General features: G+C 33.3%; 1 protein-coding gene across 1 annotated transcript; it reads right to left on the bottom strand.

Annotated features, from left to right (window-relative positions):
* Nucleotides 1–6,358: 6,358 nt before the first annotated feature.
* LOC129314415 (uncharacterized protein At1g08160-like) lies at nt 6,359–7,432 on the bottom strand. Its single transcript, XM_054957859.1, has one exon. The coding sequence runs from the start codon at nt 7,308–7,310 to the stop codon at nt 6,720–6,722; it is 591 nt and encodes a 196-aa protein (XP_054813834.1). The 5' UTR covers nt 7,311–7,432; the 3' UTR covers nt 6,359–6,719.
* Between the last annotated feature and the right edge of the window lie 4,279 nt (nt 7,433–11,711).

The following is an 11,711-nucleotide window of genomic DNA, read 5'->3' as shown; positions in this document are numbered from 1 at the left end:
CTTTTTACTTGTCATTTGAAATTTTAAGACATAGGTTAAGATATAAAATATTTTTTACCGAAATTTCTGATATGTCTTTATTTTAGTAACTAAGATTGTCTTAGACTTTAAGTCAGCGAAGATAATGATATACTATTTGGAAAAATAATAATGTTGTCTTGACATTTTAAAATGACTAATAAATAAAAAAAATTAGCAACGACAATTAGCAACGACAATTATTTAAAGAAAAGGAAGAGAGTTCATTGGTGACCATGCCATGCATGCTATATATTGATTTGGTTACACTAATTAGCATTGACAACTGATAATAATGCATTAGTGTTTATTATTTAATTATTGCAATCGCATTAGATCACACCATGATTAAGTGTTCTGTTTAAGCCCACGTATAATATAAATCACTTTTAAAAATTTTCTAAAATTCTACATTTGTTTCACATAAACAAAAATATTTTTTAAAGAATAAAATTTAATCAAATCCCCCACATTCAGTTTTATTTATAAATTACTTTCAATATTTTTTACAAGAATAATCAAGGAAATTAAAGTTTTTAAAATCATTAACTCTGCTAATTTTTTTTATATTTTACCTATATTAAATACGTTTTCAAAAAATTTTAGTAAATAATTCATGTGGTGCCTTATAAAAAGGACCATAGAACTTCCTTCAACTGCTTTATTTTCTTTTCAATTTCATCATCGACGTCTTGAAAAATTTGAGAGCATTGCCTCCTTTCATCCAAACTAATTTAAATTCTTACTGTATGGAATTGATATTATCAATGCTGCTTTATTGGTATTTTTATGATGTATTTGACGTGTTTAATTTAATATAATTGCATATTAAAACTCAAACTTAAAATTATAAAATAAGTCAATTTAACTCCTCGAACAATCAAACCAACCGCCCCTCTTTCCAAATGATTTATAAATAGAGACGGGGAGGGAGGATACTTAATTAATCATTGTTCAAGAATCTCATCCGTCTCTACAGTAAACTATTCTCTTTCTTTGGACTATACAAACATGACTAAAACGCAAGGCGATAAGGAAAAGGCTAGGAACTTAAATGACCATCGGATCAGCTAATGAAAGAGCGAGTGCATCGCAAATTTAATGGTTATTAATTTTTTTTTTTTTTTGGCCAATGAATGGTTATTAATATTAACTGGACATCTTCTAAACAAAAACTCTGAAAAAGTCGGTTCCCATTAAGTAATCAAAAGGTTGGCGGCATAGAAATTAAAGTACAGTCATCATTAGAGTTCCCAAAAAGGCTGACTCCACCACATGGCATGCCTTTGTGATCTCCCCACTCACAAGTGCCATTAATTGGTGCACTTGAGTCTCCTCAAAACACTACACAGATTTGGATATGTTAATCTAAAACTCAAATTTAACAAGCTCAAGAATCAAGCTTTTTGTTGGGAAGGAACCTGATGTTCATGGTCGTGTCCACCCAAAGCTGCTTCAGTCAAATCATCAGCTTGCTTTATATGCAACATTTGCATATCACGTGTCCTCTCCAACCTTTTTTTTTTTTTTTGGTGATGCGCTCTTTAACTTTATTATTACGACTTTATGATACTTGATGCATTTTTAAATTTATTTTTTCGAAATAGTTTAAGAAGAAGTATCGTAGTTGGCTAAGAGACCTTGACTTATATGAAAACGAAAAGTTTTCCCTCATATTTTATACCGTTTTAGATATCATGACCTTTTCCGCTATAGTGTGAGCTACCATTATATTTAGTGTATATAATGATTAAAATTTACCAGAGAAAGAGCTATAGGTATTCGGCGTTTGGTATATACGTCATGTTATCCCGGATGATTTGTGTGTGTGTGTGTGTGTGTTATATGCGATGATATAATAACATTTAAAGTCAGTCTCTATGCGCTAATATCATATCTGAGAAAAATAAAAGGTGACATGAACTGTTATACCTTAGTTATATAATTTATAATGACCTATATCTAGGATGTACTCCTCCAATCCTGTTTAAGAGGCATATTTTAAAAGTAATTTTTACTTTAAAATATATGATATTTTGTAATAATTAAATTATTTTTTTAATTTTTTTTAATTTATGTAAAAGTATTTAATATAGTTATGTTATTATTTAAAATTGAGATAAAAATAAAAATATATATATTTTTTATAATATTAAAAAAATTAATTTTTCTTAATAGATATTGCAATGCGTGAAATGTCATGATTTGAAATATATGTGATGGCATGCCAAAATCTGCTTAAAAGGAATTCGACGTGATTTTTTCATGATAACATACTATTGAATCACAACTGCTATATATATATATATATATATATATCAGCATATATAGTATAAATGTAGCAATTGGAAACAATATTGACAGGCACCCAAAGAGTCAGAAACAGTGTTCCAAATCAATTGTCAATAACTATATTTGGAAGAAATATGAATAATTAAAAAGTAGAATGCGGGCACACATCAGTTAATGTGATTTGACTAGGAAGACTTTGTGCCTCTTTGAATGACATTTGAAATCAATTTTTGGGATTAAAATTATAATTTTATAAAAATATATTTAAATATTTTTACTATATATTAAAATTAATTATAAATCTAATTTTATATTTTTTAAAACTATCTAAATATTTATTATACATGTTAAAATTAAATACAAATTCAAAATCATATATTTTTTATAGATGTGCAGACATTTCTATTTATATCAAAATTAATTATGAACAAAAAGAAATGAATTGTAAAATAATTTATATAATTTTTTAGATAAATTCTTAAAAAAATATAATTAAAAATATGAATTAAAAAGTAGGTAATAGTAGCTTATGAGATAATTATAATTATATATTCATAATTAATTTTGACATGTATCGAGGCAATTGAATCTTTTTAAAAAAATTATAATTTTAAATTTATAATTGATTCTAACATATATCATGGATGTTTGGATATTTTTTTGAAAAACATAATTTTTAATTTATAATTAATTTTAATGTGTAACAAAAATGTTTGAATATATTTTTACAAAATCATAATTTTACCTGATTTTTTAATTCTACTTTTTAATTTTGATTAAAATAAATTATGTACATCAATTATATTTAACATTAATCACATTAATTAATTTTTTTATAATTAATTATATCAAACTGAAATTTAAATACATACATATATATATATGTGTGTGTGCACGATTTCTTGATTGTCTATGGATGGCCTGGAAAGAGCAGAAACGACATTTCTTAGAGTTAAAGGAATAAAACACGAGAGCTTGTAGTGGCATGCGAAGAAAAGAAGCAAGAGAAAAGAAAGGAAACTTTAATTTTTAACCCAAAGCCTGATCTAATTGTTTGGTCACTTAATAACAGGCAAGTGAGATGGAAGGAAGTTGAGACTCGAAGCATTACAATTGCCGACATTTCAAGAGAAGCAATAAGAGGAAAGAAGCAGTGTTTGAGGTGATCGATCAAGTTGGACAGATTAGCAGTCGTGAAATGAAGCCCACGTCGATCGAGCGAGTGGGAAGTGGGGGGTTATCCTCATCTACAACCATCGATTAACCCATTCCTGGATATCTTAAACTAAATTATTATTTCCATAAAAGGAGGCTTAATCATGGTGATGCGACAGTGCAAGGACAAACACAATTATACAAGTTGCTCTCCAAGTTTAATCTTCATAGATTCTTCTCACATCACCTACGAACCATACGGACCCTTGTCTCTTCCCTTCGTCATTTTTTACCAACACTCTGCGCCCCCGCAAAACGTACATCCTATCAGTATCACTCTCAGCCTCTCTAGCCTCTCATTAATTCTTCTTAAATGGGTTTTATTTTTCATTTTAGTCTCTTTAGATATATGTATATATATGCGATGTTTAGAGAGTGTAAGCTTTTTCCCACCATATGTCAGACATGATAAACTCTCCATTATGATATTCTCTGTTCATATTTTTACGGATCCAGGGTGTTCTGATTTTGGAAATTAATGCTGCGTAGGGCCGCAAATGTCCGCAAAGGAAATGCCGTCCAAGAGACTGTTTGACTGACTCGAAACACATCTCACACTTATCTATATTCCTTCTCCCTAACCGATGAATGTCCTGTAATCTTGTTCATGCACATGGCAGGTTCCCCCCTGAGACGTCGTTGCTCCGATCACTTCCATGGTTCCATCATCCTCGTCTCATTGTCGCCCCGAAAACGATTTTCCATAACCCAGATCAGACCAAGTAAATAATGCACAAAAAGTCATTGTTTTTTACGTACCTCGGGGTTCTGGTATTCACCAGCAAAGGGGTTTATTTTATATGTACGCCTTGATGGTTCGCTCCACATGTTCTTCAACAGAATAAGCTCGTCGTTTTCCCAGCACATAACTGCAATCATGCAATATTGCGTAGGCAATGCTTTATATTCGAGTGCGTTAATTTGTATGGCGATGGGACTTTTACGAATGCTGATCTTAACATGTCACAAATAATTCAAAAATCTTTAAATATATTATAGGTGTATTTACGTGATCATGTACGTACGTGTCCCTAAAATCTTTAAAAAACACCTAGATGAGTGGAAAGGTTGGAGATCGATGATGTTGCACACCCACAAAATCTCGAGAAAGAAAAGAAGGAGAACATAGATGTACTGCCTTCGATTCACTTTATTAGGTGAAATGGTTTGAGTCATTGAATTGATAGCGATGTTTTATTTTAAATAAAATATCTAAACTATCCTTAAAAAGTAAGAGAGAGATAAAAAAAATAATATTCCTTCTATTTCAAATTATAACACACTTTTAGAAGATTCAACATTTCAAAATATAAGATATTTTGACAAAAATAAAGTGTTATTAATGATACTTTTTCAATCTTACCCTTATCATGTATTCTTTTTTTCAATATTTTTTTTATCAATAAAATACTGAATGAGGGGTATTTTTTAAAATTTATATTTTTATCTTGAAAAAGTAAATTATAAAATATATTTAATGAGCTCTATTGATATGTAAAATTTTATTTAAAATTATCTTATAATTTAAAATGAATAATGTATTATATAGTTTATTTATTTTTGAGAGTTATATTTATAATACTATTAAATTTTATTTGTTATATTTTTATTATATTAATATTAAAGAGATTAATAAAAATAATTTATAAATATGGCCGAAGGAGCATCCAACAATGTGCGTACAAATTAAGGACGTTGAGAAAGAAATGCAGTGTTTAAACGTGTAATGGGGTTTTGTGTGTCATATCGTATCAAATCTTGTCTGTTAACTGCTCCCCCTGCGCACCAAGGTCTCCTGCAACGCTCCAATCCACTTGGGTCCAATTCGTGGGATGTATTTATGTTTGCGCCATTTTTCTTGTTGCTGAAAGGCCATCAATTACATGCCAAATTGTCATGTATTTTCAAACCCCCCCCCCCCGGGGTGCTTTACAGCTCAAGTACTCGCAATTAAGTTCAACAAAGGAGCCCGACCACCAACTTGTCCTGTTGTTTTTAGGTTTTTGCCTTGATTGACACCTCTCTTGCCTCACTCTTTTTCGGAAACGCATCACACTCCAATCATCGCTTCATGATCTTTCTGAGTAATCGTTGTCCCCAGAGAAAACGCCAAGAAAACAGAAACAGCTGTGGTACTAATTAAGTACACGTTACAGTGTTTACTTTGTTGGGAAATATGCGAATGCCAAGAGTAATTTATCCTTACGCATACTCTCGTTTTGCTTTACTTGGAGAAGTTGTTTCCTCCTCAGCATTCACTTGAAAGGTTGGTGGCTTGGTGGAAAATTGAAATACACCACCAACCACTGACCCCGTAGACGTACTACACCAGCAAATCCGCAGTCCAATGCCCATCCATATATAAATGGGGTCATCTGCTTTACAATCCTTTTTGTTTCCCAGAATCACAGGCTTTGGAAAATGTATTATCTTAATCAATTGAAAATAATCATTATTATCTTCTTTTCGAACTAGTAGGATTTACCGTTTTTATCTTGATTCAGAATTTATAGGGGTTTTGTAACTTTGTTATGTTCAAAGTTAGTGTTATAATTTTAAATGTGGCCCTGGTTTCAGGACCCAAATGGTTTTTCCTAAAGAGGTGCTCTGTGACTCTGTCCCTGTATTGTTTTTGTTTTGGCGTGCTAAGGAGTTATATTAGGCCCGTGAATAGTGCACATCCAACTATATAATTGGTGTTAACAAAGAATGCTGCTTTAGTAGAAGCCCAATAGTGTAACTCTCCAAAAACAGAGCCCAATAAAACTAGAAGGTTGGTTTACTCAAATGGAGGTGCCCGACCAAGTAACAGTAAATAAAGATATAACAATCATCTTAAAACAGACATCCATGTAGCATAGGAACACAAATATTTGACATCCATATAGCCTAAGGAAAGACCAAAAGAGAACCTGTAAACCGGAAAGGGGGGGGGATCAAGAATGATGATTGTAAAGAATACATAGTAGAATCTCCAATTACAAAACAAGAGAACAAGCAAACAAAAAATTGGAAAAAGAAAATGACGAGAGCACCGAAGCCATGAGAATTCTGTCACGCCAAATACTATTTAATCAACACAGTAATTGGGATTGAGTTTGCATATAAATTCGATCACCGTCATTAGATGTACAAACACCGGCAGCAATATTTCCCTGAACATGGATAGCAATAAACCCGATTTATGGGCTGATTTAGAGTTCTACGTCACAGTAGACCCTCTCAAAGCCCTTGGACTCAGAGAAGTGTACCAGAACGGGAGAGCAAAAGATTCTCATGGTTCGTTCCTCTGATTTCCACAGCCTTACCTTGAACCGTATCCTTGCCTTCATCAACACATCCAATTCAATATCCCCGGATCGCTTCTCCAGCCTCAGGTCCTTTGGCATGGACCCGTATAAGGCCACCGTCTGAGAAGTGAGCCTCACCTGCAAACGAGTCACATTTCTATGTGACTGGAAAAATGGTTGAACCCCGTTGGTCGCTAGTGTCTGGTCCTTATACTTCGCCGAAATCTCCACGGAATCATAGTAAAATGAGACTCTAGAATTGGGGTTGTAAGATCTTATGGTGAAATCGAAATTGGCATAGAGGTGATTTGCGTCGGTTAAGTTAAAATTGTGGATCGAAGCATTTTCTACCGTGTAAACCAAGCCTCTAGGTTTGAGAACCAGCCAAGTTATGAGCACAGCAATGCCCAATAGGATCACCAAGGCTAAAATTCCAATGGCGATGCAACGAAGGAGGCTTGAGCGTTTTCGTGAGGGGGGAGGCGGAGTGGCCATTTCTAAAGGTTGGTTCTGCGAATTATACTGTAACCGTGCTTAAGAATGCAAAGCAAGGAATGACATGTTGAAGAAGCAAATGGTGTGCATATATCGTGGTGTGCATATACCGTGGTGAACCCGATGTAAGATATCTCTCGGTTGTCTCTTCGTAATCTTTCTTTAAATTTTTATTCAACACTTTTCTCTTTTAGTATTTCGTGTTCCAAACTCAAGACATCTAAGGGATTGTTCAGGTCCAGAATTGTTCTTTTCTTCAGATTCAAGTATTACTTCCATTATAGTCACAAACAGCACAGTAGCTGTGTTGGGAATAAAGCGATATCGTGTGCCTATCCAGTAAGGTTGGATTAAACAAACACAGCAACTTTTAGGCGCACATCTTGCGTCCAAGATTGGTGAAATAAGCCAATGAATATGAACTAATCCAATGGGGTGTACCAATGAATGTCACCAATACTATAACACCTTCTAATGATAAGTTTTGGTTCCTTAGAGCTCGATGAGGAAGGAAAAGGAAAAATGAAGGCAATGCACGGCACAGCTTTGCCCAGTGCTTGAGATTAATTTAATGAGAAAAGAGTACATGAATATGTACTGGCTCGGATTTTTGAATTAGGGACAGGAGGGAGAATGGAATATGCCACCATCACAAGGAATGGTCTATTTGATTCCTTCTATGAGGCTTAATTTTTAACAGGGCTATGCGTGGATTCTACCTTTGGCTGCACGGAATTCCAAAATCACTGCAATAAGTTGATGCCTTTGTTTGCTTCTCGGGTTAAGCAAACCACAAGGTGTTATGAACATTGGATGCCATAACATATTGTATATCATCTTTTGCATTCTAAATCCAATCTTGTTCAGTGTATGTGTACTGATTGAATTTGACAAGGGAGATGACACTTCAAGTTTTACTATTTCTTGTATGCCTATGTCTTGCTTCTTTTTGAACTTTTCATTTTAAAAATACATCAGTGCCCACCTTTTCCCCCAAACCCGCCGCTAGTTTAAAAAAGAGAGCAAAATGTCCACAATTTTGTTTTTCCTTTGTGGTTCAAGTGATTGAATCCAGGGCCCTATCTGTTTCCTGCCTCTCAAGTTCAAGTTACACTGTCAGAAAGATTTAGTTGTAGGAGATTTATAGTTTCGTTTAACTGGACTATGGACTTCTCCTTTTAACCACCTAAACTAATAATGAAAACTGTTAGCATCAGATGACTGGATGAGGACTAAATGACAATGTCGTTTTCACTTCCACATGTGCTTGGACAAGTTCTCGATGGCAAATAAACGAGGATGAGGTACATCTAGTTGAAATCCTTGCAGTTGGTTAAGGCATGATGTTGTGTGTGTGTGTGTGTGTGTGTGTGTGTGTGTGTCCAAATCAGACAAGACATGGTGAAAATGGGCAGGTCATGATCATCCAATCCTAAACCTGCTATAACAGAAAAATTCTGAGCCAATATGATGAGAACAAAGTATATACATTTCTAAAGTTCTTGGTTCTCCATTGTGCCTGAGTCCTGACCTAAAAGAGCACCTCCACCTCATTCTTTCCCTTACATGGATGGTGACTTACACATGCCAGCCCAGCCTTCGTACGCTATTCTTAAGCACAAAGTGGGATGAAACTTCTGCTAAAACTACCATTTTCCAGATTTAACTTAATATTATATTTTGAACAATAAAAAGACATTAGTTTAGAATTGATGGGAAAAGAAACAAAACTTCGTACCCAAACCTGCAGCCTCCAGAAGGTATGCTTAACGCGCTTCAAATAGCACTATGACTGGCTCAGTCCAGAGATGAAACCCGACGCTGCCACGTCCCATTTAGCGCGTGGGGCCGCTAAATGGGATGGAAGGATTATTTGTAGGGTGGGAGGCAAAAGGTTTGTGGAAAGAAAAAACGAGTACTGAATGGTGTGGACATGAGGTGTGTGGAGCAGCGAAGGTGGTCGACGCATATACCTTGGAAGATGCGATTTTTACAAACCCCTTGAGAGAAGGAAGCGCCCATTGGATACTGAAGCTCCCTCTGCTTTTTAAACCCTGTCATACTTTATGATTTTCTCACCTCCTTCTAGCAAATTCTCACCCATGAGTTGAAGTCTTTCCTCGATGGCTCTCTGTTAAGGACCGGCCGGCGACTTCATCCCTGCCTCCCCCACCACCGGAGTTTCCATATGGCCAAAACTTGGGGTACAATTTTTATGTATTTGCTATCAGGTTCTCATCCACTTGCCATGCTCTTCTTGAAGAATCTAGCTGATGGCAAATATAATGCTGAACTTTACCTATGTGTTGTCCTTTGACTTTCTGGTGGCTGGGGGATGGTGGGACTGGGAGGCGGCTGAAGGAGATCAGATCATTCATTTGCAGAAAATTGGGTCATTCGTAGTCCCTTTTTCTTCCACAGGGCAACTTCAACTCTTTGGCATTAACTTCATTCTGTTTTCTTTCAGCTTTATGTGGGTCTTGATGCTTGACCAGGTTTGAAACTAGAAGTCGTCTGTCGGTGATTTTGCTTCGGTTTTGTGACTTTATCCGCATCAAGCAATCTACTGGGTGAGCAGTAGCATTATTGTGTTAGTATGTTGAAGAGACCAGAACTATGTGATATCATCTTATTTTGTATTGCCATCGACATGCATGTTGGAATCACAATAGTAAATAAATTGAGTATTTAAGGAGTCGCTCATACAGTAAAGTCATTTTTTCAAGGAAGGTGTGGTGCGGTATGGCTATGTCTCTGCTGTGTTTATATCTGAGATACTGAAAAAATCTATTATCGATTGCTTCTGCGGATTCAGAATGAACAATTGAAATCACGTGTTTTGAAACGAAGAATCAATTGATCAGCTCCAAAAAGAAAAGGTGAAAATAATAATAACAATAAAGCATCAACACGTGGTGGCTTTGACAGAAGAACCACACGATCGTATACAAATTAAACCGGTAGTTCCAGGTGCTCAGCTACCACCGATAAGCCCCTTTTTGATGACTTCGACGGGAGACATGGCAAGGCAGAATATTTAATTAATTAAATAGCACAAAGTGCCAAAATAAACGTAAGCAGCACAGATTTTGTATTTCAGTCACTCTGAGTGTTTAAATTCAAAAAAAAAATTGTAATTGATGTTAAAATTAATTGAGATTAGAAAATTGAAGTTAGAAATGGTGATTTATATTTGAATACTTTTCTTTTAAGTCAGTTTAAAAAACTTAAATTTATTTGGATGATATGATTTAAAAATCAGTTGAAATATATAATAATAAAAATGGACATAAATTTTTTTATATATATTTTTTCAATTAATTTGATAATTTTAGGCTAAAATATTATTAAACTTAAAATAACAATCTTTTAAAAAAGAAGATTACAAATATAAAAAACATTGATAAATCAAAAATCCTAATTTTTTTAAAAACATTGAATTAAATTATAAATTTTAAAATATTCAATTAAGAAAATTTAATTTTTTTAAAAATTCAGTTGAAAAAACTAAATTTATTTAGATGATAGATTTCAAAAACTAGTTTACATGTATATGATAAAAAAGAATATAAATTTTATTGTATGTATGTGTGCGTGTGTTGGCAAAAAAAAGCGTGCGCGTATGCGCTCTGTATGTATATGTACATATATATTGGAACTAATTTAATGTTTTTAAAGAAAAATATTAAGCTTTAAATTATAACTTATTAAAAATATCATTAAAGGTAAAAAATGATGATTAAATTCAAAATTTTAAATTTTAAAAAGTTAGAATAAGTTGGTAAATTATAAAATGTTAAAAATAGTAATGTGGCTCCATTAATGATTATTTAATAGTTCAATGAAGTTAATGTGAGTTAAGAAAAGGTAAAAAAATCTTATGGGTATTATTGTATGGGAAGATATTGAATCTTAAAAGCGAATAGGTGTTTGAGTTAATAGTAAAAGTTATCCCAAAAAAGGTATTGATGAATTATATTATGATTAATTGTAGAGTAAGCATATTTGATATCATTAAAGCTTTGTAAAAAGCTTTGGGAGTGAGTATTTGAAGGATAAAAATGTTTGAGGTAATCGAAAAAGTTCTTTCTTGTGCTTTTATGTGTTAATTAATTTATTGATTTATATTTGATAATTTAAATGTGTGAATTTCAATTAAATGCAAGTGTAGCATGAATTACTTGAAAAATCCACTATAATAATTTTGTAAAGTTCGATGATATGATATATGCAAATTTCTATGAAACATTGTTAGTGGGGTACCATAATGTACTTCTTTAGAGTTCAATGATATGAGTCGACGGGGAGTTCAATGATTATGTGCTTGGTAAAATTTAATGACTTGATGTGTCAATGGTTCAATGAAATAAAAATTGTAAAATTCAATGAAGTAATATTTAT

This window comes from Prosopis cineraria, unplaced genomic scaffold (genome assembly GCF_029017545.1).
Source record: "Prosopis cineraria cultivar Desert tree isolate PC_DT_omini unplaced genomic scaffold, ASM2901754v1 PC6, whole genome shotgun sequence".
In the NCBI taxonomy this organism is placed as follows: Eukaryota; Viridiplantae; Streptophyta; class Magnoliopsida; order Fabales; family Fabaceae; genus Prosopis; species Prosopis cineraria.
The sequence above is the reverse complement of the archived record's forward strand: the minus strand, read 5'-3'. Positions and strand labels throughout refer to the sequence as shown.

Excerpts from the sequence above, each read along its gene's own strand:
- LOC129314415 (XM_054957859.1), bottom strand. The coding sequence starts at position 7,310 with ATGGCCACTCCGCCTCCCCCCTCACGAAAACGCTCAAGCCTCCTTCGT.